Source organism: Trichechus manatus, unplaced genomic scaffold, assembly GCF_000243295.1.
Source record: "Trichechus manatus latirostris isolate Lorelei unplaced genomic scaffold, TriManLat1.0 scaffold00001, whole genome shotgun sequence".
Taxonomy (NCBI): Eukaryota; Metazoa; Chordata; class Mammalia; order Sirenia; family Trichechidae; genus Trichechus; species Trichechus manatus.
Window position 1 is genome coordinate 28,095,290 of NW_004443937.1, and position 25,078 is coordinate 28,120,367.

The 25,078-nt window shown below is 50.3% G+C and overlaps 2 protein-coding genes across 2 annotated transcripts; one reads left to right on the forward strand and one right to left on the reverse strand.

The window, feature by feature from the left end:
• Positions 1 to 9,748: 9,748 nt before the first annotated feature.
• Positions 9,749 to 12,723, forward strand: KLHDC8B (kelch domain containing 8B). Its single transcript, XM_004368519.1, has 5 exons — positions 9,749 to 10,124; positions 11,170 to 11,334; positions 11,687 to 11,911; positions 12,006 to 12,107; positions 12,536 to 12,723. Exons 1-5 carry the CDS (start codon positions 9,749 to 9,751, stop codon positions 12,721 to 12,723), a joined length of 1,056 nt encoding a protein of 351 aa, XP_004368576.1.
• Positions 12,724 to 14,210: 1,487 nt separating this feature from the next.
• CUNH3orf84 (chromosome unknown C3orf84 homolog) lies at positions 14,211 to 24,787 on the reverse strand. Its single transcript, XM_004368520.1, has 4 exons — positions 24,674 to 24,787; positions 21,943 to 22,056; positions 15,044 to 15,100; positions 14,211 to 14,624 (listed from the first exon to the last, which is right to left on the reverse strand). Exons 1-4 carry the CDS (start codon positions 24,698 to 24,700, stop codon positions 14,211 to 14,213), a joined length of 612 nt encoding a protein of 203 aa, XP_004368577.1. The 5' UTR covers positions 24,701 to 24,787.
• Between the last annotated feature and the right edge of the window lie 291 nt (positions 24,788 to 25,078).

The following is a 25,078-nucleotide window of genomic DNA, read 5'->3' on the forward strand; positions in this document are numbered from 1 at the left end:
TCAGGGCCTGAGCCAGGCGGCAGACTACTGCTGCAGCTCTTGGACGGTAATATGTGCAATGGTACTAAATTTGCCAGCTAGGGGCAGGAGGAGGTCTATGGGCAGTCACAGGAGGGCGGCTGGATGCTTCATTTGTGGACTGGGCTCTGGCCCTCCTCCCTCTCATATAACCCCAGGATCCTCTGGATGCTCTGTTTCCCTGCCTATACAGATGGATTGGGACCCTCCTAAAGACCAAAGCCCACTTTACCCAGGTCCCTCCTCCTGGTGCCCCTGAGCCTCCCAGGGCCCCAGCACTGATGGCAGGGTCTTCAGTACCTTTAAACATAGGCAAGGTGTCCAGCAGGAGCTTCAAACGCTCCTGCTTTTCTGAGGCTAGCCCCTAGGGTGGGCTTCCAAGGGCCAAGGTCTCAGGGGGTGGAATCAGGAAGTCCTACCTTGACACTCCTAGTCCTCAGCTGTTGCTGAGCCCTCTCTCTGGCCACATCTATGGTTGAGAGTCAGCTGCTTACTCTCCCAACCAGTCCAGCCTTGCCTTCTGCCTCAGCCATCTTCCACAGCTTCTCCAAAGCCAGCAGTGTTGGCTCTGTTTGTGCAGTTGGGCCAGGGCTATGCAAACAGAAGCTACTTCTGTGAAGAGGCAGGGTCATACCTTCAGGGATGGCACCAGCCCAGGTGTGTCCTGGAGAGGGGCTCCCTCTTTAGCCATGCCCAGCTCAGAGGTCAGGGCAAAATGGAGGAGCAGGAAGGCTAGGCCCATTCCCTGGCCAGTGTCCCTTCCAGATATCAGAGCTGGGGGGAGGGGAGGGGTTAGGGATAGAGGGTCACGGAGCGCCCAGTTGCCTAAAGCGGGAGCTGATTTTTCCACCTCCTGGTGCCCAGCACGGCCCAGATGGAGCTCTCTGGCACACACATCAGAGCAAAGTCTCACTTGACCTGGACTTCAGGTGAGAGGTCATGCTAACCTTATAGGCATACATGGGATCAGATGGGATTGGTAGGGAGAGACCACAAGGGCATCACAAGCTTCAGCCCTTCTTCTGCATTTGCCATCTGAGGGTATCTGTGGGGCATATGCCCCCACAGAAACACTGCCCTTCGTGGCTGTGACCTCCCACTTTATTATGGGAGAGGCCTGTTGGGGATGCTCTGGCCAGAGTCCAAAGACCAGTTTCTGAGTTCATGTCCCTCCCTCTGAGATGGGAGAGAGTGGTTTCCTCAAAAGTATCCTTAGCCCTAGCCCAAAGCCTTATTGCAGCTGCCCTGGCCCTGAGACCAGCCCCACCCCAGGGTAATAAAGAAAGACATGAGCCCTTGGAGACTGTATACAATACTGTAGGGGAAGGGGCTCACTAGACGCACACAGCCAAAATGCTCATTTACAGGACAAGGAAGAGAAAGGCACAAGACCTTCTCAACAGATGGCAAAGGGGACTCGATAAAAACTTGGGGTGACAATAGCATCTAAAAGAATAAAATAACATGGCCCCTGGACTCTCTGTCAACCCAGAACTAAAACAATTCCTGAAGCCAACTCTTCAGACAAAGACTGGATTGGACTGTGGGAAATAAAATGATACTCGTGAGGAGTGTGCCTCTTAGCTTAAGTAGATACATGAGACTAAATGGGCAGCTTCTGTCCGGAGGTGAGATGAGAAGGCAGAGAGGGTTAGGAGCTGGTTGAATGGTCACGGGAAATTGGGTGGAAAGGAGGAGTGTGCTGTCACAGTATAGGGAGAGTAATTAGGGTCACATAACAATGTATGTATAAATTTTTGTATGAGGGACTAACTTGAAATGTAAACTTTCACTTAAACTACAACAATAAAAAAGAATAAAATACCTAGGAGTAAATTTAACCAGGGAGGTGAAAGACTTGTACACTGAAAACTATAAAACATTGCTGAAAATAAATTAAAGAACAGTTAAATAGACATCCTGTGTTCATGAATTAAGAGAGTTAATATATTTTATTATATTAAGATGTCAATACTACCCAAAGTGATCTATAGAGTCTACAGATCTATACACTCAATGCAATCCCTGTCAAAATTCCAAAGCATTCTTTGCAGTAATGGAAAAACTAATCCTTAAATTTATATGGAATTGCAAGGGACCCTGAATAGCCAAAGCAACCTTGAAAAAGAATAACAAAGTAGGAGAACTCATACTTCCAGATTTCAAAATGTACTATAAAGGTACAGTAATCAAAACAGTCTGGTACTTGTATAAGGATAGACATATAAACCAATGGAATAGAATTGAGAATCCAAAAAATAAACTCATACATCTGTGGTCAATTGATTTTTCAACAAGGTTACCAAGTCCATCCAAAGGGGAAAGAATAGTCTCCTCAACAAATAGTGCCGGGACAACTGGATATCCACATGTAAAAGAATGAAGTTGGACCCCCTACCTCACACCATGTATGAAAATTAACTCAAAATGGATCAAGGATCTAAACATAAGAACTAAAACCATAAAAGTCTTAGAAGAAAGCATAGGGGTAAATCCTCAAGACCTAGTTTTTGACAATGGATTCTTAGATATGACACTGAAAGCATGAGCAATAAAAGACAAAATAGATCAAATGGACTTCATCAAAAACCTTTGTGTGTCAAAAGACTTTATCAAGAAAGTGAAGAGGCAACTTATAGAATGGGAGAAAATATTTGTGGTTCCTATATCTGATAAGGGTTTAACATCCAGAATATATAAAGAACTCATACAACTCAACAAAAAGACAAACAACCCAATCAAACAATGGGCAAAAGACTAGAATAAACATTTCACCAAAGAAACGGCCAATAAGCACATGAAAAGATGCTGAATGTCATTAGTTATTGTTGTTGTTGTGTGCTATTGAGTCAATCCTGACTCTTAGCCACCCTATACAACAGAGTAGAACTGCCCCATAGGGTTTCCTAGGCTGTAATCTTTATGGGAGCAGATAACTAGGTCTTTTCTCCTGTGAATTGGCTGGTGGTTAGCAACTGAGCACCTAACCATTACACCACAAGGGCTCCTTTAGTCATTGCCCAAAGCCTGTTGCCATTGAGTTGATTCCGACTCATATAGCAACCCTATAGGACAGAGCAGAACTGTCCCATAGAGTTTCCAAGAAGTGCATGGTGGATTTGAACTGTTGACCTTTTGGTTAAGTGGCGGCACTTAACCACTACGCCACCAGGGTTTCCCCTTTAGTCATTAGGGAAATGCAAATTAAAACCACAATGAGGTATCACTTCACATCCATTAGGATGGCTATCATCAGAAAATAGCAACTGTTGGTGAGGATGTAGAGAAATCGGAACCCTTATCCACTGCCGATGGGAATGTAAATTGGTGTAGCCGCTGTGGAAAATATTTTGGCACTTCTTAAAAAGTTAAAAATAGAAATACCATATGACCCAGCAATTCCACTCCTAGGTATATACCCAGAAGACTTGAAAGCAGGCACTCAAACAGACGCTTGTACAGCAATGTTCACTGCAGCATTATTCACAATAACCAAAAGGTAGAAACAATCCAAGTGTTCATCAACGGATGAATGGATAAACAAAATGTGGTATATCCATGCAATTGAATATTATCCATCCATACAGAGAAATTAAGTTCTGATATACTCCGTATCATGGATGAACCTTGAAAACATTATACTGAGTGAAATAAGCTGGACAGAAAAGGACGCGTATTGTATGATCCTGCTTATATGAATTATCTAGAATTGGCAAATGCATACAGACAAAGTTTATTTGTGATTACCAGGGGCTGGGAGAAGGAAGATAAAGGGAGTTATTGCTTAAGGGGTACTGAATTTCTGTTTGTTGTCGTTGTTGTTAGGTGCTGTCGAGTCAGTTCCGACTCACAGCGACTCTGTACAACAGAACGAAACACTGCCTGGTCCTGTGCCATCCTCACAATCATTGTTGTGCTTAAGCCCATTGTTGCAGCCACTGTGTCACTCTATCTTGTTGAAGGTCTTCCTCTTTTTTGCTGACCCTCTATGCTACCAAGCATGATGTCCTTCTCCAGGGCTTGCTCCCTCCGGATAACATGTCGAAAGTATGTGAGACGAAGCCGCGCCAATCTTCGCTTCTAATGAGCATTCTGGCTGTACTTCCTCCAAGACAGATTTGTTCATTCTTTTGGCAGTCCACAGTATATTTAATATTCTTCACTAATACCATAATTCAAAGGCATCAATTCTTCGGTCTTCCTTATTCATTGTCCAGCTTTCACATACACATGAGGCAATTGAAAACACTAAGGCTTGAGTCAGGCACACCTTAGTCATTAAAGTGACACCTTTGCTTTTTAACACTTTGAGGAGGTTTTTTGCAGCAGATTTGCCTAATGCAATCAGACATTTGATTTCTTGACTGCTGCTTCCATGGGTGTTCATTGTGGATCCAAGTAAAATGAAATCCTTTACAAGTTCAGTATTTTCTCTGTTTATCTTGATGTTGCTTATTGGTCCAGTTGTGAGGAGTTTTGTTATCTTTCTGTTGAGGTGTAATCCATACTGAAGGCTGTGGTCTTTGATCTTCATCAGTAAGTATGGTGAAAGGATACAACCCTGACGCACACCTTTCCTGACTTTAAAATTTGTTTAGGGGGATGAAAAACATTTGGAAATGGATAATGGCGATGGTTGCACAACGTGGTGAACGGGATTAATGTCGCTGAATTGTACACTTAAAGATGGTTAAAATGGCAAACATTTTGTTCTATACGTTTTACAATAAAAACAAAAAACGATTGGACTGAACTAAAGAATAGGAAGAAATACATTGTGATTGTGTCTGGATATTGTTTACTGGTTTCCTGCCTTCTTTAGAATGTTATCTTCATGGCAGCGGGCACTGTGCCAGCCTCATTCACTTCTGTTCCCCAGTGTCCAGCAGAGTGCTTGGCACACACTAGGCCCTCAAAAAGTGTTTACTGAATTAAAAATTAGGGGTTGAATGAATGCACAGAAACACTTTGAGGTGGGAACAAAATAAGAATGCCACTTTTGCCCCAGTATGTCTTAACCCTGTTCTGAAAGGGTTAGGCAGTGCAGTAAAGAAAAATAAATGAAGTAGAACCATTGGGGGAAAAAAAGAGACAACTATAACTATTTGTAGGTAGTGTATCTAAAAAATCATAATTAGAAAAATTATTGGAGCCAACATGAGTAATGTATGAACTCAAGACAAAAAAGTCAGTAGCTTCCATGTGCACCAACAATAATCAGAATATACAGTGTAACAGAAGGAAAACAGTGAAAAGAAAATACGCTTCCCAGATGGAGGAGAGGGATGAGTGCTAATGAGAAACCCTGTACCAGGACAGTCTTCTGGAGGAGGAAGGGGTTTTGATATTTCCCCTGGCCTGGGGTCTCCCCATCATTGCAGCAGCTCAATGTTATCTTTATGAGTGATGCAGGGAACAGAGAGACTGAAGCTGGATGGAACTCCCTCTAACTATCCACTCCCTGCTCTGGGCCCTAGGGGACTTCAGGGGCTGGCGCTGGCATCTTCCCCTTTGCCCTTAGGATGAAGCCCAAGCTTCTATGCATAGCTTGTATGGTTCTGATAAATGGACCCTGGAACCACATCTACCTGAGCAGAGATCTGCTGGAGATCTAGATATGAGTGGAGAAGTCATCAGCCTGAGCTGCACTGCCCCAGGAGGGGGTCGTTGTGCAGGGAGAGAAGCCAGGGAGGAGTCTTGAGGAGCCACTTCTTGGGGAGGAAGAGGAAGCAGGGCCTGCAAAAGACCCCAAGAAGAGGCAGGACAAGTTGCAGGAAGAAACTGAGGGCACAAGGGGTGAACCTTTGAAGATGCCAGCAAGAGTTCAGCTGAGACAAGGACCACAGGGACCCCTACTTTTAACTCCATGGTATTCTATGGTAACTTTGGCAAAAGCCGTTTTGGCAGTGAGGTGCTAGACAACAAGGCAATGGAGCCTGAGAGGGTGAGAGTTTGACGGGGTGGTGGGGTGGTGGGAGGGGTGACAGAAGGACCAGGGGTGGGAGGCCCAAAGCTATCTAAAGAGGAGGGAACCTGGAAAGGCCACAGTGGGAAATGTGAGGGGTCTTCTGGGTAGTGTGAGCACCCTATGGGGGGAGGCACCAGTGCCCCAAATGAGGACCAAGTCAGGAGTGGGGTGGGCGGGAGGCAGAGAAGCCTTTCAGCCAGTCTGTGTAGTCTGTAATCGGCCTCAGCATCGCCATTTCTGTGCAGGCCCTCGACTCCAACTGCCAGCCCCTGAGACTCTGCCTGGAGCTGCTCTCTGTGGTCACAGAAGGGCTCTGCCCATACCCTGGGTGGGCTAGAAGTCAGGCAGGCTAGGGAACTAAGGCCCCAAAACAGCTCTCAAAGTAGCCCCGGTGGTGCAGTGGTTAAGAGCTCAGGCTGCTAACCAAAAGGTCAGCAGTTCGAATCCAGCAGCCACTCCTTGGAAACCCTATGGGGCAATTCTACTCTGCCCTATAGGGTCACTATGAGTCAGAATCAACTTGACGGCAACAGGCAAACAGCTCTCAAAGGAGCCCTGGTGGCACAATGGTTAAAGCGCTTGGCTGCTAACCAAAAGGTCGGTGGTTCGAACCCACCAGTCATTCCGTGGAAGAAAGATGTGGCAGTCTGCTTCCATAAAGATTATAGCCTTGGAAACCCTATGGGGCAGTTCTACTCTGTCCTGTAGGGTTGCTATGAGTTGAAATCGACTCAGTGGCCGTGGGTATAAACACCTCTCAACTCCTGCCTGATGGGGATTTGAGAATTAGTACTTCAGCTTCCCTTACTCTTGTTGTTAGTTGCAGTAGAGTCGGCTCTGACTCGTGACGACCTTATGTATAACAAAAAAAACATTGCTTGATTCTGCACCATCTTCATAATCATCGACATATTCAAGTCCATTGCTGCAGCTACTGTGACAATCCATCTCATTGAGGGCCTCCCTTGTCCTCATTGGCCCTCTACTTTACCAAACATGATGTCCTCGTCCAGTAACTGGTCTTTCCTGATGATGCATCCAAAGCAAGCAAGTTGGACAATGTTCTGTTGTGATCCATAAGGTTTTCATTGGCTAATTTTCAGAAGTAGCTCACCAGGCTTTTCTTCCTAGTCTGTCTTTGTCTGGAAGCTCTGCTGAAACCTGTCCACAGTGGGTGACCCTGCTGGTATTTGAAATACTGGTGGTATAGCTTCCAGCTTCATAGCAACATGCAAGCCACTACAGTATGACAAACTGACAGACGGGTGGTGGCCTTGCTCTTAGGAGGAGCAACAGCACAAGGCCCATGTTCTACACTGGCTTCCAGAGCCCCCAGCAGGATTTGGCCCTGGTTGCCTACAGTGGTAATTTGCTCTCCTTGCCACTCCTCTGCTGGTACTTCCTGGCCTCACCTTCCGCATTAACTACATACACTTGCATCTTTATCTCCAGGTCTGCTTCTGGGGAAACCAAGACTGAGACCCTGTCCATAAAATAAGGACAAGGCAGTGAACAGGCACAGACAACTGCAAGGACTTCTTCTGACAGGTGACCACTGACCTGTACTAATAGGCCCCCAGGTCGCTGACTTGGCAGGGACATTGGGCCAGGGGCCAGGCATGAGGTAGGCAGGCCCCTGCCACAGCAACTTGTTCTTGCCTGACCCCAGAGTTGGCTACAGGCAGGCTCAGGACTCTGAGGATGGATAATCACAATGTACCTTAAAGTCCCAGAGGATGAGGTCAGGGTGACCTGCCTGGGCGGTCCCCTGGCTTCTGACTCTTCAAGCTCATTCCCTGCTCAGGGCTAACCGCCCTCCCCCATCCCCCGCCCCATGCATACCCCTCCCCTCCTTGTCTCCACTCCCCTATCCTTCTGTTCTCCCGCCCAGGCCTGTGGAAGAGCCTGTCAGGCGCTGAAGCCGACTCTGCTCTCCCACCGTCACCTGGCTCAACGTACACAAAAGGACCTTCTCTTCCCTGCTCGCTGCCGGGTGAAGGGCGTCCCAGTCCGCCGCCCCCGCCAGAGGACCAGGCCACGCCCCGAGCGGCCCCTAGGGGGCGCCGCCGCGAAACCCACCAGTCGGCTCCTCGGAACTCAGTGGGCGGGTGCGGGCTGCTAAGCCCCCAGGTTCGGCCGGTTGACCCCGCCCGCGGCTGGCGCTGCCAGGCTGGGTCCGAAGAGGCCCCACCGTACACGTGTTGCGCGGCTCCCCGCTGCCTCATTTCTCCCCGCGCCGGATCCTAAATTCCGGGCAGGCCTAGTGTCCACATGTCCATCTGTCTGTCCACCCGTCGGCGTGTGACCGTTGGTCCGCGCACCCTTCTCTGGCCGCGGCAGGCGCAGGGTTAAGGTGTGGGGGAAGCAGGTTTCCCCGAGTCTCGACGGGGGGGCGAGGGGCGGACCCGGCCCAGCCCCGCCCCGCCCCGCTCCGGAGCCGAGCTGGAGTCCGGCCTCAGACCCAGTCGGAGCCCGAGCCAGCGCCAGTGGAGCCAGGACGGCGGACCCTGCACCCCGGCAGCGCCGGCGCCCCGACTGGTGAGTCCCGCGGCAGCCGCGTTCGGGGAAGTTTGGGACGCGAGGCTCTGAGCCCCAAGCGCACTCGCCTGGACCAGCCCCTCCTCGAACAGGATGCGAAGTTTGGGGTCAGGAGGCCCTCTAGCTGGGGGTCCCAGGAGTATGGCCTCCGCGGGAAAGAGAAAGGTGGGGAACTTGAGGATCTGCGATGGGGGACCCAGAAGTCTAGCTCCTCATTCCTGCTGGGACCTTAGAGTCCAGTGCTTCTGGACACCAGGGAGTCTGGCCTCTGGGGGAGGGTAATGGGCAAACCCCTAAGGGTGGACCTCAAGGGGAGTGTGTGGACCCTTGCACCCTGTCCCCTAGTCTCAAACACCCCAGATTCTGGCCTTTTGATGGTGGGAATGGGTGAACCCTGTGGAATGGCCCTCAAGGGTGTTGTAAGGATACACTGGTGTTTGGCTCCTGGTAGCAGGTGGAGGACCCTAATGGCTGGATCCCAGGTTGCCCCAGGGAACACTGAAAGCCAGTGAGAAGGAGAGTGCCATTAACCCTTCCCTCATGCAGGGCTTGGGTGAGTGTTGTTGAGAGGAAGGGGAGGGGGCTAGCATAGAGAGTCCTGTCCCCGCCACCTGCCCGTCCCAGTTACCTCACCTCCCACCTAGACCCAGACTTGGCCACAGAGCTCCTTAGTGAGGGCAGAGGGCAGGGAGGAGATTCCTTTATGTCCCATAGGAAGAAAGAACCTGCCTGGGCCTGTCCTCCTTTCCACTGCAGGAGGGCCTCCATGGTGATGTGCTAGCCAGAGGAGGTGGATCCTTGTCCTGCTTTTCCCACCAGTGACTTTGGACCAGCCCTGCTCCCAGGTTGTTGTTGTTGTTAGGTGCCATCGAGTTGGTTCCGACCCATAGCGACCCTGTGTATGACAGAACGAAACACTGCCCGGTCCTGTGCCATCCTCATAATCGTTATTACGCTTAAGCCTATTGTTGAAGCCAGTGCGTCAATCCATCTCATTGAGGGTCTTCCTTGCTTCCAGGTACAGGCTTCTTATCTGTTCCATGAAAGACTGGTCAGTGGCCCTGACCCTGTGTTTTCCCTCTCCTCCAGGTAAAGGCAAGGTCTCTGGATTGGCCAGGCGACCCCCTTGAAGCCCTAGCAGAGTCGAGATGAGGCCCCATCATGCCCCCTAGTGAGGCCTGAAGCCTGATCAGATAGCATGGCCTGCCGTTGGCGGTGAACACCATGGCTGCAAGTGGTGGCCGGGCCTTTGCTTGGCAGGTGTTCCCTCCTATGCCCACCTGCCGGGTTTACGGCACTGTGGCACACCAAGATGGGCACCTGCTGGTGTTGGGGGGCTGTGGCCGGGCTGGACTTCCCCTAGACACTACTGAGGCACTGGATATGGCCTCACACACATGGCTGGCACTGGCGCCTCTGCCCACTGCCCGGGCTGGCGCTGCTGCCGTTGTGCTGGGCAAGCAGGTGCTAATGGTGGGTGGCGTGGATGAGGGCCAGAGCCCAGTAGCTGCTGTGGAAGCATTCCTGGCTGATGAGGGCCGCTGGGAGCGCCGGGCCACCCTCCCTCAGGCAGCCATGGGAGTTTCGACTGTGGAGAGAGGTGAGTGGCCCTACCCTGGGCTTGGGGACTGGGGCACACTTGGCCAGACTCCCAAGGAAGATCCCTCAGGGACCCCAATGTTCTTCCTTCTTTCCTGACTTGATCCCTTACCTTCAAAGATTAGACAAGAACTGTAATTTTTGCCTGGGTGCCCTGGACGTAGCTTTGCTTCCTGTCCCCTTCCAACTCAGCTTTGAGCTGGGCCTGCAGCAGCCTTCTCTTGACTGCCTTTTCTGGCTCTGAGGTGGAGGGCGGAGCCCAGCTGGCCCCCAGAATGATGGGAGGCCCCAGACACTTCCCAGCCCCATTCCTCATCCCTAGGAGACAAGGGGGTTATAAATAGTCCAGGAAAGGGGGAGGGTAACAGTGCCCAGCAAAGGCTCAGACTGCCCCCCACCCCAACACCTCCCGTGATCCTGAGGTGGACCAAGGCCAAGCTAGCAGAGGGACAGTTGCAATGGAAGCCCCTGGCTGCGTCCGCAGCTGACCCCGAGGGCCTAAACACAGGGCAAGAACTACTCTAATGAAAGGGCATGGTACAGAGGCGCTGTCAGGGTTCCGGGGGCAGAAGGCTTGTGGCTAGAACCTCCCCCACTCTGCAGGTGCCTACCCAAGCCCAAGCCCCTCTCCCAGTCTCCCCCATGTTCATCCCCAGAGCCTCCTTCTGAGACCTCAGTATGCCCTACATCTATGACTTAAACCACCCCCTCCTCCCAGGGGAGCCCCCACCTTGTGGCCTCCAGGTCTGACCACGGGGTCCAGGCCAGCCCTGCTTGGATGCCAGGCTTGGTTGCCATAGTGTCTCCAGGGAGACCGAGCCAGATTATAATTAGATCGTCTGCCTCCTGCTCTTCACTTGGAGGGGCCTTGGCTAGAGCGGGAATCCCAGCTCTCCCAGCCCCCACACCAGTAGAGCAGCAGGTCCTCTGCTTCTGGGGAGGGATGTTGTGAACAACTGGATCCCTGGCCTGGCCAGGGAGGCTGTCAGAGTGGGGGTGCCCTGGCCAGGCCTGGGGTGCAGTCTGAACCCCTCTTTTTTATGCAGATGGTATGGTGTATGCTCTGGGGGGAATGGGCCCTGACACGGCCCCCCAGGCCCAGGTACGGGTATATGAGCCCCGCCGGGACTGCTGGCTTTCGCTACCCTCCATGCCCACACCCTGCTACGGGGCCTCCACCTTCCTGCACGGGAACAAGATCTATGTCCTGGGTAAGGGCCTGGGGGTCGTGGGAAAGGGGCTCAGAGCCCAGAAGTCGCCATCCTCATGGGTTGGCTGGGGTAGGGGTGAGGTTCAGTTTGGGATGGCAGGACAAGAGAAACTCTGTTAGGGTGAGCCAGGCCTGCTCTGAGGCCCTGAACTCTGGTGGCCCTGCTGGGGTTGGAAAACCAAACCCCAGTGCCTGAGGGTCTACAGGGTGGATGAGCCATACTCAGGTGTGCACACAGCTGTGTGTGGGAGGGTGGGGAGGACAATGTTGAAGCCTTAGCAACCTGGCAAGTGAGGAGCCCTCCAGGTCCGCTACCCTGGCCTCTCTCCCAGGTGCCCCAATTTCTTTGGCAGGAGGCCGTCAAGGCAAGCTCCCAGTGACTGCTTTTGAGGCCTTTGACCTGGAGGCCCGTACCTGGACCCGGCACCCAAGCCTGCCCAGTCGCCGGGCCTTTGCTGGCTGTGCCATGGCTGAAGGCAGTGTCTTTAGTTTGGGCGGCCTGCAGCAGCCGGGGCCCCACAATTTCTACTCGCGTCCACACTTTGTCAACACTGTGGAGATGTTCGACCTGGAGCATGGTGAGCAGCGACTGGCCTGGGCTATCCTCCCACTCCGTATGGGATGGAGGGGTACAGTGTATGGGGGCTAGATCTGATCTCCCCTTTCCTGCAGGGTCCTGGACCAAGCTGCCCCGCAGCCTGCGTATGCGAGATAAGAGGGCCGACTTTGTGGTCGGCTCCCTCGGGGGCCACATTGTGGCTATCGGGGGACTTGGTGAGTCTCTGTGGGGATGAGGTAGAAGGGAGCCCCCGATTCAGGAGGGCGTAGTCCGCAGCTTGAGCACCACCTCCTTCCCTTCTCTAGACACTCCAGAGGTCAGGGCTTTGCTAGCTGCCCTATCCAGGAAGCAGGTAGGGTATGATCTGCCAGGCTCAGACTCAGGTGTCCCCCAGCCTGATGCGGGGGTCTCACGACCAGGGGCCTAGGGGGCAGGAGCTGACCTGTCTGCTGACTGCACAGCCACGTGGGCAAATAGAAACATGAATGGATGAAGAAATGACAAATGGGGGCAATGAGAAGCAAGGCATTGAGAGCCCATCCTAGGGTGAGGCCTTCTGGGAACATCCTCTGGCTGGAGGAGCAAAAGGGCCTAGAGCTCCTGCAGCCTGTGCACCTTACAACTTGCCATCTCCTTCCTGCAGGAAACCAGCCGTGCCCTCTGGGCTCTGTGGAGGGCTTCAGCCTTGCACGGCGGCGCTGGGAAGCACTGCCCACCATGCCCACCGCCCGCTGCTCCTGCTCCAGCCTACAGACTGGGCCTCGACTATTTGTTATTGGGGGTGTGGCCCAGGGCCCCAGCCAAGCCGTGGAGGCACTGTGCCTGCGTTAGGTGGTCTGAAGGCCCTATGGGACCTGTCCTCCAGGGCAGCTCAGTGCCAGAGACAGAAGTCTGTGGCTCCTTTTGCTGCTGAGGAAACTCACTGTGGCTCTGTGAGATGAGGGAGGCACAGGGGTGGCACTTGAGGCACTGCCTCAGGGACTGGGGGGGGCCTGTCTCTTTAGCTCGTGATACACATATGCTCACACCCACCTTTGCCACCACTCATTCACTGACAATGCCTAGCTCCGCCCTTGCCCTAGAGCCTACCGTACTCTCTGTCCAGCTGGCCTCATACCCTGCAGGGTCAGTGCCTACCTGGAGTGGACCAGGCTCACCTCGAAGGCTGCTCCTGAAAAATCCCAGCCAGCCTGCCCTGAGGGCCCCTGTAGAGCTAGAAGAGTCCAGAGAGGGTGGGGGACACAGAGGGAATGGAAAAGAGGATATGGGAACTGCCAGAGGGCCGGAGGAATGCCGGCTTTGGCCCCTCTCCACTGCTGGCTGTGTGACCTTTGGCAAATCATTTCACCTCTCTGTGCCTCAGCATCCTCATCTGTAAATGGGGATCTCTGAAACCTTCCTGCCCTACCTACCTCACAGGGCTGTTGTGAGGACCCAGGGAGTTCAGATGTGGAAGTAAAACTGCTGCTAAAATCTGGTGTGTGGTCCCTCGTGTGGACTCCCACGTTGCTCACGCAGTCCCTGGCCCTGTTTCAGTGGCCTCAGCTCTCCCAGGAATGAGGGTCCAGAAGGAACCTCATGGATCTGACATGTGCCACCAAAGTGATCTGGTGCCTTAGCACCGTGTAGATCCCGACTTATTCTTTGGTGATGGGGGTTGATGACCCTTCCTCACTGTCTTGGGTGTTAGGGGCCACTCACATGACAGTGAGAGAAGAGCTCAGAAAGAAAGAAACAAAAAAAACCACCACAAGCCAGGATCACGACGACCTCCAGGTCCACGTCACCTAGCATCTCTCCAAGGTCACTGCTCGCCTCCATAGGGAGGAGTGGTCCAATGGGGGCTTTGGCCAGGGGCCAGGATTTTGCTAGCTGCCATATCCAGTAACAGGCAGGGTATAGTTTGCCTGTCCCAATTGTGAGGGAGCCATCTCTTGGGCAGGACTATGTGGCCACCCACCAGACTCCTTGAGGGCGGCAGCCTCCTGGAGGAAGCTCCCAGCCCTGACTTCTTTCTCCAGCCTTTGCTGCCCACCAGCAGACGCCTCTGGTACTGCTTTCCCTGAACCTGCTCTGAGGTCAAGGGGCTCACAGCTGGGGTTACTGCAGAAACTGGAGAGTATTTGGAGCCCTGGCATCCACCTGCTGTGCCATGGTAACCCTCTTGGGCCCTCTGTCTCCTGCAGGCTTCAGTCCCTCTTGCTCAGCAGCAGGACTCCCAAGGCAGCACCCTCCCCTGCCCAGCACACAGGCCCCATGGGAGCCAATCGCAGGGCACCTTGGACCTCCTGGGCTACAAACACAGACAGGTCGCTGTATCAGCCATTCTTATTTAATGCTCTGGACCAGTTGAGACACTCAGAGACCCCAGCATGAAGGTAGTGCTGCAGCAGCTTGGGTCTTGGGGGCCCCAGGAGGTCAGGCAGTGAGTTGGTGACCGGGGCCTCGGGCCCCACCTTGTCGCTGCTATAGTGACTGCCCCAGGATGTCTGGCAGAAGTTCTGCTGGTAGGTGGTGCTGGCACGGGCAGGTTGGACCTGCACAAAGTGGACGAGGCGCTGGGGGAGGCCACCAAGTCCTGGGCCTGACCGAAAATCAGACTGATAGGAAGATTCAAGGGGCCGCTGGTACAACTCCAGCTCACAGGGTGCCCAGCGCAGGAAGTTGTGTCGCTGCCATAGGCGCTCCAGGTCTTTTCGTCTCCCGATGCCCTGCAGCAGGCAGTAGGGGCCCTCCTCAACGGTACGGGCCCTTGGCCCACAGTCCTGGTGCCAGGCACCTTTTTGGGCCCCAGCTGAACCCAAGCCTGCCTGGTGATACCCAGCCTGTACCTGGCCTCCTTGATCTGCCTCCCCAACCATGCCTTCCATTCTAGGGTGAAGCCCCCAAGAGTCAGTGGCCCCGGGATATTTGCACATTGTCAGGCAAGCTGGCAGGGGAAACCAAAGCAGAGATGCCTCCATTTGGGGAATGGGCTGTTTCTGAGGAGAGAGGTTGTTGGGAAGACAGGCACCCCTATACCTGTGTAAGGAGCCCTCCCAATGTCTTACCCCTTCACCCTATCCCCTGATCTATGCTCATATAGATCCCCTGATTTATCACCCTAAGCTGGGGGGGCCTGCCTGCTCCCCTTCCTGTCTCCATCACTCACTTTGTCGAAGGAAGTACGATTGTCGTGCTTGGAGAAGAAGTGTTGCTGCGCTGGCTCCTTGAAAGACAGTGAGAAAGAAGGTGAATGGGAAAAATGACGCTCACCTGCCCCCCAATATTATCTCAGGGCCCAGTAATGGAGGAGAGCTGCCACTCTTTTTTTTTTATTATTGTGTGAAAATATACAGGTAGTCCCCAAGTTATGACAGGGTTCCATTCCAACAACTCCATCATTAATTTGGTTCTGATGTAAGCTGAGTATCTCTTTTTTATTTCCATTATTATTGCCTTATAAATCTGATCTTTTTTTGTTTTGGGGGGTTGGCATGAGAACGATAACGTCAGCAAATTACACGCTGTAACATTGTATGTAGTACATATTACTAACAATAAGATGTACAAAAAAAAAAGGCCAGTCGTTAAGTGTGGCTCATCATAACTTGAATACATCATAAGTTGGGGACTACCTGTATACACCAAAACATTTACCAATACGACAACTTTCACATTTACAATTCAATGACATTTTTCATGTTGTACCACTATTACTGCTATCCTTTTCTAAAATATTCCATCATCGTTAACAGAGGAAGGTGAGAGAGAGTCATGCATAATGTTTTCAAGGTTCATCCATGTCGTGGCATGAGTCAGAACTTCATTTCTCCTTATGGCTGCCTAATATTCCACTGTGCGTCTATTCCACATTTTGTTTATCCATTCGTCTGTTGACGGACATTTTGGTTGTTCCCACCTTTGGGCTATTGTGAAAAGTGCTGCAATGAACATTGGTGTACAGGTTTCTGTTTGTGTTCCTGCCTTCACTTTTGGGTATATATATTGGATTGGAATTGCTGGGTCATATGGTAGTTCTATGTTCAACAGAAGCCTCTGGGGCCACTGACTAAAGAGGGGGCTGAGGCATCTTCTAGGACTTCCTGTCAGCAGCGGGCAGTGGTTCAGATTTCACGCTGGGCCCTTTAACTCTGGATTTCCCAGGTCTCGGGCTTCAGTCCTGTCCTCCCTTCTGTGCACATTCACCCCTCCCTCATCAGCATACCCAGGCTCTTGGCCTTAAATGCCATCTAGAAACTGAAATATCTGTCTCTAGCCCAAGATCTTCTGAACTCCAGCCTCAATAGCCACCTGCCTGTTTTATATTTCCATGTAGATGTCCAACGGGTGTCTCCAAACACAACTGAACTCTGGATCATCCCCCAAACCCACCCCGTATACAGCCTCCCTCAGCTCAATCATGGCAAACTCGATTCCATCAAACGCTTTGGAGTGCCCCTTGATTCTTTTCTCTCAAACTCCACATCCAATATGCCAGGAAATCCTGTTGATGCTTCCTTCAAAATGTACCCAGAATCAGACCACTCCTCACCATATCCACTGCTTCCCCTGGTCCAAGCCTGAATTATTGCAAGAGCCTCCTGCCTGGTAACCCTGCTTCAAAGCTTACCCCTGCACAGCCTATTGTCCTCTTACCAGCCAGAAAAATTCTTTTAATATATAAATCCCGTCACATCCGTTGTTTGCTGAGAATCCACAGCAGTTCCTCATGTTTGTAAAAGCCGAAGTCATCATAGTGACCCATGAGATTCACATGATACAAGGCCCATTGTTAACTCTAGCCATGCTGGCCTCCTTGCTGCTCCTCAAATACATCAGGTGCTTCCACCTCAGGCCTTGGTGCCACCTGCTCCTTCTGCCTGAATCTCTTCCGCCAGCTGGCCACGTGACTCTCTCTCACCTTCCTCTTGGGAGGCCTTCCTTGAGCACTACACCAACAGTCCCATTGCTCCAACTCTTTTATGTTTGTCCCATAGCATTTACAACCTTCTAACATACTACAGGAAAACCTACGAAAGCCAGAACCTGTGTAAGGTGGAAACCTGTCAGAGAAGGAAAACTCAAATATTTTCCACTAAAATTAGAGATGGAAAAGTGATAAGACTGCACCGTGTCAAAAGCAGAAAACTTGTGAGACCTGGAAAAACAGAGCAGTCTTGTCAAGTTCTGGCTCTTACAGATTTCACTGTATATGATTATACTGTATATCATGATGTTGCTTATCATCTGACGCCCCCCAGTAGAGCATAGGCTCCTCATGGGCAGAAGTTGTTGCCTGTCTTGCTCACATCTGTAACTCCAGCACTGAGAACAGTGCTGGCACTGTAATCAATAACTGTTTACTATTAAATCAACGAAGAGGGTCAGAAGGTCTTGGCCCCAGGGCATTTCCTTTGGCCCAATTAGGGCCAGAGAGCCATGCCCCACCCGCGGGCAGAAAAAGCCCACCCCTCAGGCCTCCAGACCTCGGGAGGAATCTCTCCCAAGACCATCCTTTTCCTTTTGTGCCTGGTGTCTGTCCCGAAAGCCATCCCCTCATCAGCCACTCAGCATCTCTTGCTACAGACTCCAGTAGCCTGATTCTAGAGCTCATTGTATCTGATGAATTCAGGATTGACTAGGTTGGATGCATGAGCATTGGCCAACAGCAGACTCCAGATAAAACGCAGGAACTGACCCCATTCCAGACTCCTGAACCAGAATCTCCAGGGTGGGGTCTGTGGTACGTGTCCTTGACAAGCTCCCTTCTTGGGACCTCCTGCCTTAGACAGCCTGTGGTGGTCTCCAGTCAGAAGAAAAGCTTCCAGAAATATGGGAGCCTTGTGAGAAGCTGACCAGCCTTAACTTTTCATTTCTCATAAAGCAAGCTGACATAATGGGGACTAAAAACCCTAGGGCCCTTTTAGAAAAAACATAGGAAAAAATCTTCAGTACCAAGAGCTAGGCAAAGCATTCTTAGACTTGACACCATAAATAAGAGCCATAAAAAAAAAAAAAATGATAAATTGGACCTCATCAAAATTAAAAATTTTTGCTCTATGAAAACACATGTGAAGCGGAAGAAACGACAAGCTACAAAGACTGTGAGAAAATATTAGCAAACCACATAATCTGACAAAGGAGTAGTACCTAGAATATATAAAGAACTCTCAAAATTCAACAGTAAAGTAATAAATAATCCAATAAGAAAATGGGCAAACCACACAAACAGACTTTTTCACAGATAAGGATGTACAGATGGCAAATAACACATGAAAAGATGTTCCACATCATTAACCATTACAGAAATGCGAATTAAAACCACAACAAAATATCACTACATACTTATTAGAGTGGCTAAAATAAAAGAATAGTGACAATACCAAATGTTGGTGAAAAACGTGAACAAACGATCGTTTATGTACTGCTAATGGGTGCAGCCACTCTGGAAAACAGTTTGGCAGTTTCTTAAAAAGCTAAATATGCAACTACTATATGACTAGCAATTGTACTCCTGGGCATTTATCCCAAAGAAATGAAAACTTATGTTCACTCAAAATCTGTACACAAATGTTCATAGCAGCTTTAGGAGTCAAAAAACTGGAATCAGTCCAGATAGCCTTTAATAGATGAATGGTTAACAAACTGGTACGTACATACCTTGGAATACTACTCAGTAGCAAAAAGGAATGAACTACTCATACGTGCAAAAACTTGAATGAATCTCTAGGAGGTTATGTGGAGTGGAAAAGCCAATCCCCAAAGGTTATATACTGTATTATTTCTTTATATAACATTTTTGAAATGACAAAATTTTAGACATGGAGGACAGATTGGTGGTTACCAGGGACTAGGGATCGGGAGGGGTGGAGGAGCGGGATGCAGGTTGGTGTGGTTATAAAAGGGCAGCACCAAGGATCCTTGTGATGTTTGGTCAGTATCTCGACTGTGGTGGTGGATACACAAACCCACACAGGTGATAAAATTGTATAGAACTTAGTACATACACAAATCAGAATAAATAAAACTAGGGGAATCTGAATAAGATAGGTAGATTGTATCAATGTCCATGTCCAGGTTGTGATATTATACTACAGTTTTGCAAAATGTTACTGTTATGGATTGAATTATGTTCCCCAAAAATATGCGTTGTAAATCCTAACCTCTATGCCTGTGATTATAATCCCATTGGGAATGGGTTGTCTTTGTTATGTTAATAAGACAGGATTAGTATAGGGTGTATCTTGAGTTAATCTCTTCTGAGATATAAAAGAGATTAAACAAGCACATGGAGAGTAGAGATGGGGGAAGATTAATGCCAAGCCGCATGAAGATTGCCCAGGAGCAGAAGCTCAGAAGACACAAGGACCTTCCTTCAAAGCCGACAGAGAGAGAAAGCCTTCCCCTAGAGTCGGCATCCTCAGTTCAGACTTTTAGCCTCCTAAACTGTGAGAAAATAAATTTGTTTTTTAAAGCTACTTCCTTATGGTATTTCTGTTATAGCAACACTAGATAACTCAGTTACCATTGGGGGAAACTGGGCAAAGTGTAGAAGGGATTGCTTTGTATTATTTTTTACAACAGCAATTGAATCTGCAATCATCTCAATAAAAATTTCAATTAAAAAAAACATGGGGCCTGCAACAAGTTCCAATTGACCCCCTAAATTTCTTTCACATTTTTATCTTCAGCTGCAGACTTGCACACAGCCCTGAAATCTGGACATTTTCTCGTAGGAGGCAGCTCTGACTGTGGAAACTCACTATTCTTACAGTGGCAGGATAATCTATTGACTCCCACTGATTCGAGTTTTGTTCTAACAACTGTGGGAGCCTGGTGAGAAGCGTGGTCATTTCCTCTCCACTCAGTCAGTTGTGAGTTTTCTTGCCCCTGAGAATTATCAACTGCATCTTTGTTTCTAAACCATCCAGGCCTCTTTTCCACTGAGGTGGCAAAACCCATGGTCCCTGAGCAGGTGGGGCTAGGGCTGGGATTCCAGCTAAAGAGAACTTATAGCAGAGGAGGTTTCCTGGAAGAGGGCAGACTCTATGTGTGGGAGGGCTGAGAGCCGCTGTGGAGGCTGGGGAGTCTGTAGTCAGTGAGGTGCTGAGAAAAGAGTCTATGTGGCAGGCTGTGGCATGGGGCGGCACTGTAAATAAAGGGTCGGCCCCCAATCATGAGCTCCTGGGACTCTTGTCTGGCCTTAGAAATAAACAAGACCAGGATCACATTTTCCAAGAGTCAGGCCGGTGAAGGCTAGAAACAGATTAATCTGGTTCAGAAGAAAACAAAACAAAACAGAATCCTGGGAATTTTCTTGCACCTGAATGTCATAGACAATTTTTTTTTTACCCGCCCCAAACTAAAGTGGATGCCACATCTTGGCAAGGTTTTCAATAACAGTAACTGAAATTAGCCAGCTGAAACCTGGTACTTCTCAGCTAATGAAAAAATAAAATGTGGACCTTCCCTGAGCAGTCCCGTTAATTAAAACAGCTTTAGGCCTGGAAAGAGCCACGAGACCCCGTATTTATATATCCTGAGCCCAAGCCACGCAGATCCTGCTGCTTGGGGCTGCTGATAATGCCAATAAACACTATGCAGCAAGTCGTCTGTTCTGTCAGCAGCCAAAACATGTCCCCTACTCTGGTCCTGGGGCATGGGTTTAACAGATTGAGAGGACGTTCTGATCTCTGGGATGAGAGCTGCCACTGATGGCTACCCAAACACCCAGCACAAAGCCCAGGGGTTGCCTCTGCCCCTACACCACCAAAGCCCCATCACCCTCGAAGGAGGGTAGCCCCAGATGGGCAGTCTGGTGCTGTGTTTGGGCCTGGCTTGTTGGGCTGTGGCTGGGCAGCCCTTCCAACCAAGAATACTAAGGAAGTTTAGATCCTGCAGCATAACAGACTCCAGTGCCCTGCTCTGGGCCTGGGAAAGCAATTCTTGGCAAGACCAGATAGCTGATCAAGTTGGATCTGCGGAGAGGCTGGGAAGCAAGAAGCTGTCGTGGGCAAAGCAAATTCTAGGAGCCCCTCCAGGTGTCCCTATTGGCCCTCCTCCACCCTGTTCTTGCCCAGGAGGCTGACCTGAGTGCACTCACACTGGGCTCCCTTCCCTCTGGCCACCGGGGAGCCCTGGGAGGAGATAGGAGTTGGGAGAAGATGTTTCTTCTTCTAACTCCCTCTCAGGCTAGCCCCCACCTGGCTGTGTCTCTCCACCCAGGGTCACTTGTCTTGGGGTTAGCCCTCTCCACATGACTCTCTCTTCTTCTGGGTTTGCGAGCCATGACTTCCCCTTGTCCCCTGGGATCCAGTACTGATCAATTGGCTGCTACTAACCCATGAGGAGACTTCCTTTCTTTGAGACCTCCATACTTACTCCTTTGAAAGCAGACCCTCCTGAGTTCTCCTGTTTTGAGTGTGCAGACTTTTACTGTTGGGACCCTGACTAAAGCCCTTCTTGTCTCCAGGCCTGGAAGCATTGGAGGACCTGGAGGCCTTACATCCCTCTCCTGCTCTCTGGGAGCCTGTTCTAGCCACTCTTAACCATCTCTGCCATCACTCCTCTCTAGTTCTTCCTGGGCAGCCATGTGGGCGGCTACTCAACCACTTCCTGCTTTACTTCCCTGATCAGAGGAGGCTTCCTACCCACTCCTAAGCCCTTGGTCTTTGAGGCTGGTCGTGGGCTGGACCATGGCCTTTTGTAGCATCAAGGAATAGGAGCTTGAGGTCAGTCGTCAGCAAAATTCAAGGCTTACTTTGTCGGCTCTGGAAGCCCTCTCTCTCTCCATAGCCACCCACTCTGCCTGGACCCTGCCCTTACTCTATGTGCTGGAAAGGGAATGGGGGCAATAATGCCCAGCATGGCACCTGCTCCTCCCTATCCTGTCTGTAGGGTGAAGATCTGCCGTTTCAGGGAAGAGGGACCAGGCCTCATGCCTGACTCTGGGGCAGGCTGAATCCAGATGTTGGTTCAGTTGTGGAAGGGCTGGGGATGATGTTCTGGGGCTTGGGAGAAGTAGGAATTAGCTCAGCCACCACAGCTGCTCCCAAGGCTGCCTCATACCTGACACCGCTGCAGAAACACTGCTGGAGGCTGGGGCTTGGCTGCAAGGCGGTATTCTCGAGCACTTTCACTCTTGAATTGGCCTCGGTAGTGCCCATAGAAGCCGTTGTTGTGCTGTAACAAGGCTAGTATGAGGGTGAAGCCCACCCAAACCCCCACCCTGGGTCCCAGACCTCAGGGCCCCCCGCTGAGGGCTCCAGGGAACCCAGGCCAGAAGGCCCTCCTGGGAGGTCCTGATGAAATGGAAAGAATCTGAGGAAGATGGACGCCTCAGGAAAGGGGCCAGTAGAGAGGCATCGCCATGCATGGTTGGAACAGTTAGCTGTGCTGATCCATCTGGGAGGGCTGTGTGTGTGCCTGTGTGTGGGGAACGGATATCATTCATTCATTCATCTTTAATGAGGACCTACTATGTGCTAGGGTCGCTATGAGTCAGAATTTACTCAATGACAATAGGATTGGTTTTGGTTTTGATGTGCTAAGGAGACAGCAGTGAAAAGACAGAAAGGAGATCCTGGCCCCTCCAAACCTTCCTTCTGGTGGGGAAGTCTGACACAGCAAAGAGGGTCAGGGAAGAAATAACCTGGTGACTGGATAAGGAGAGACAGGGAACAGGGACAGCCCCTCAAGACATGACAACAGGGGTGAGACCTGAAGGTGAGAAGGAGTTGCCACATGAAGAGCAGCAGAAGAACATTCTTTGTGACAGGAAGTGCATGGGAAAAGGCTCAAAGTCCAGAAAGAGAGGCGAGTTAGAAGAACAAAAAAGAGGCCCCGTGACTAAAACATTGTGAACAATCTGGGAAGAGATGTAAGATGACGTCAGGGAGAGGCAGGGTCTAGGCTGGGTCAGGAATGGATTCTCTTTTAAGAGCAAGGAAAGCCTTTTCAACAGTGGAAGGAACTGGATAGTCTCTGAGTTGGGGTGACTCAGAGCACTGAGCAGAGTTCTGAGGGCAGGGCCACTGTCCAATGGCATGGTCCTCCCTTGAGAGTCTGAAAGGAGGTCCCCTTTGTTGTCCTTCCCCCAATGCTAATAGTGGGTTAAAGATCTCAGGAAAGCAATCCTGTGTTTTTAAAACTGTGCAGCCATACTCTACCTGTACCCGTTGCCATCGAGTCGATTCTAACTCATAGCGACCCTATAGGACAGAGTAGAACTGCCCCAAAGGGTTTCCAAGGAGCACCTCATGGATTAGAACTGCTCATCTTTTGGTTAGCAGCCGTAGCTCTTAACCACTACGCCACCAGGGAGTTGGAATCGACTCAACAGCAATGGGTGCAATCATACCGCAAGACATATAAATGGTCAAATGGAGACATCTTCTGCATCTATTGACAAGGCTGTTAACACCCATTTGCCAAACATGCTGCTATTGTAGGGTATTATGGATTGAATTGTGTCCCCCAAAAATGTGTATTAATTTGGCTAGGCCATGATTCTCAGTACTGTGTGATTGTCCACCATTTTGTCATCTGATGTGATTTTTCTTTGTGTTGTAAATCCTATCTCTATGATGTTAATGAGTTGGGATTAGCGGCAGTTAATGAGGCAGGACTCAGTCTACAAGATTAGTTGTGTCTTACGTCAATCTCTTTTGAGATACAAAAGAGAGAAGCAAGCAGAGAGACACAGGGACCTCATTACCACCAAACAAGAAGAGCCAGGAGCATGAGTCCTTTGGACCCAGGGTCCCTGCACTGAGAAGCTCCTCAGCTGGGGAAGATTGATCACAAGGACCTTCCCCGAGAGCTGACAGAGAGGGAAAGCCTTCCCCTGGAGCTGGCACCCTGAATTTGGACTTCTAGCCTCCTAAACTGTGAGAGAATAAATTGCTGTTTGTTAAAGCCATCCACTTGTGGTATTTCTGTTATAGTAGCACTAGGTAACTAAGACATAGGGCAAGAGGGGCACCCTCCGAAACTGGAGCACCCAGGCAAAGGATGAACTTTCCAAATGAAGGTATCAACAGGGGATACCTTCTAGAAAGAATTTCAGAGAAAGGCATAGCAAAAGACAGGGGATTCCAAGAAGACTGTGTAGATGTCGTTAGGCAGACAGCCTGTGGAGAACCATGTCTGACCAGGGAACACCTATGGCCCAACCTGAATGCTCCCTGGAAAGGATAGGTATGTCTGATCCTCCAGAATTATAGTCCTGAGCAAAGGAACCCTCTCCCAAGCCTGGCCTCTGGCCATCACAGTGGGCTCCTCAACAGGACTCAAAAACCCCATGCCAGTTCCTCCTACTGAGGGCTTGAGTTGCCCTACTTGTCTGTCCATCCCTCTACTATCTGTCGAGCACTCCTTGGTCTCTGTTCAGTTTAGTTCAATAGTATTTACTCTACTGTGTGTCAGGCACAGCTCTTACACAAGAAATACAGATAGAAGAATACATTGCCTTTGCCTTCAAGGCATTTCCAGACTTGAGATCAGCCAAGCTTCGGAAGTTTGAGGGGATCAAGCAAACGACAGAGAGTAAATGAGGTGGCTAGAGGACTAGGAGGTTCGGCTAGCTAGCAGGACACCAAAAAATATGGAGTGGAGTGGTGGTGTCAGGAAGGATAGGAACCCTCCAGGTGTGACCTCAGGACAGCAAAGGGGGAAGTGGGCAGCCGAGTCCTCTACCAGGCTGAATGCTAGAAGAAAGTCTTTCCATTTCCTGCTCTTGACTCACTCAAATTTCAGGCACAGCCCCAGGGCCAGGATTAACTGGAAGGTGCATTCTTACCCAGGAGCCTACTAAAGCACTTTGCATCTTCCAGGGAAGAGAGTAGAAAAAGCAAACTTTCCTCTTGTCTTTTTAAGGCTACATCTGAGATAGAGACTCTCAGGAGGTCAACTTATTGTTGCTTAGTGACAAGTGGAGGTCGTGACTGCACAATGCTGCTGATTGTTGAGCCAACGCCCGGCCCACTGTCTCTTTGTGCTTGCTGCTCTGTTTCTACTTTAGGGGAGAAATCTGTTCCTTGGCATTAACAGCCCAGGAGAGCCCTTACATATAGAAAGATTTAAGGCTTCACAGTGGTGTCTGATGGACCTGCAGCCAATGAAATATTACAGAGCCCTTTAAAGGTGAATCCTGCATTTTTAAAACCGTGCAGCCATACGACCAGAGATGTAAATTTAGAAAGTG

Bases quoted from the DNA above. Each gene is read 5' to 3' on its own strand.
- KLHDC8B (XM_004368519.1), top strand. From the start codon at position 9,749: ATGGCTGCAAGTGGTGGCCGGGCCTTTGCTTGGCAGGTGTTCCCTCCT. The intron at 11,335-11,686 runs GTAAGGGCCTGG...TTTCTTTGGCAG, and splicing joins GAACAAGATCTATGTCCTGG to GAGGCCGTCAAGGCAAGCTC. The intron at 11,912-12,005 runs GTGAGCAGCGAC...CCTTTCCTGCAG, and splicing joins GATGTTCGACCTGGAGCATG to GGTCCTGGACCAAGCTGCCC.
- CUNH3orf84 (XM_004368520.1), bottom strand. From the start codon at position 24,700: ATGCAAAGTGCTTTAGTAGGCTCCTGG. The intron at 15,101-21,942 runs GTATGAGGCAGC...CTGTCTTTCAAG, and splicing joins TGTTTCTGCAGCGGTGTCAG to GAGCCAGCGCAGCAACACTT. The intron at 14,625-15,043 runs GTGAGTGATGGA...ACCGTTGAGGAG, and splicing joins ATCGTACTTCCTTCGACAAA to GGCCCCTACTGCCTGCTGCA.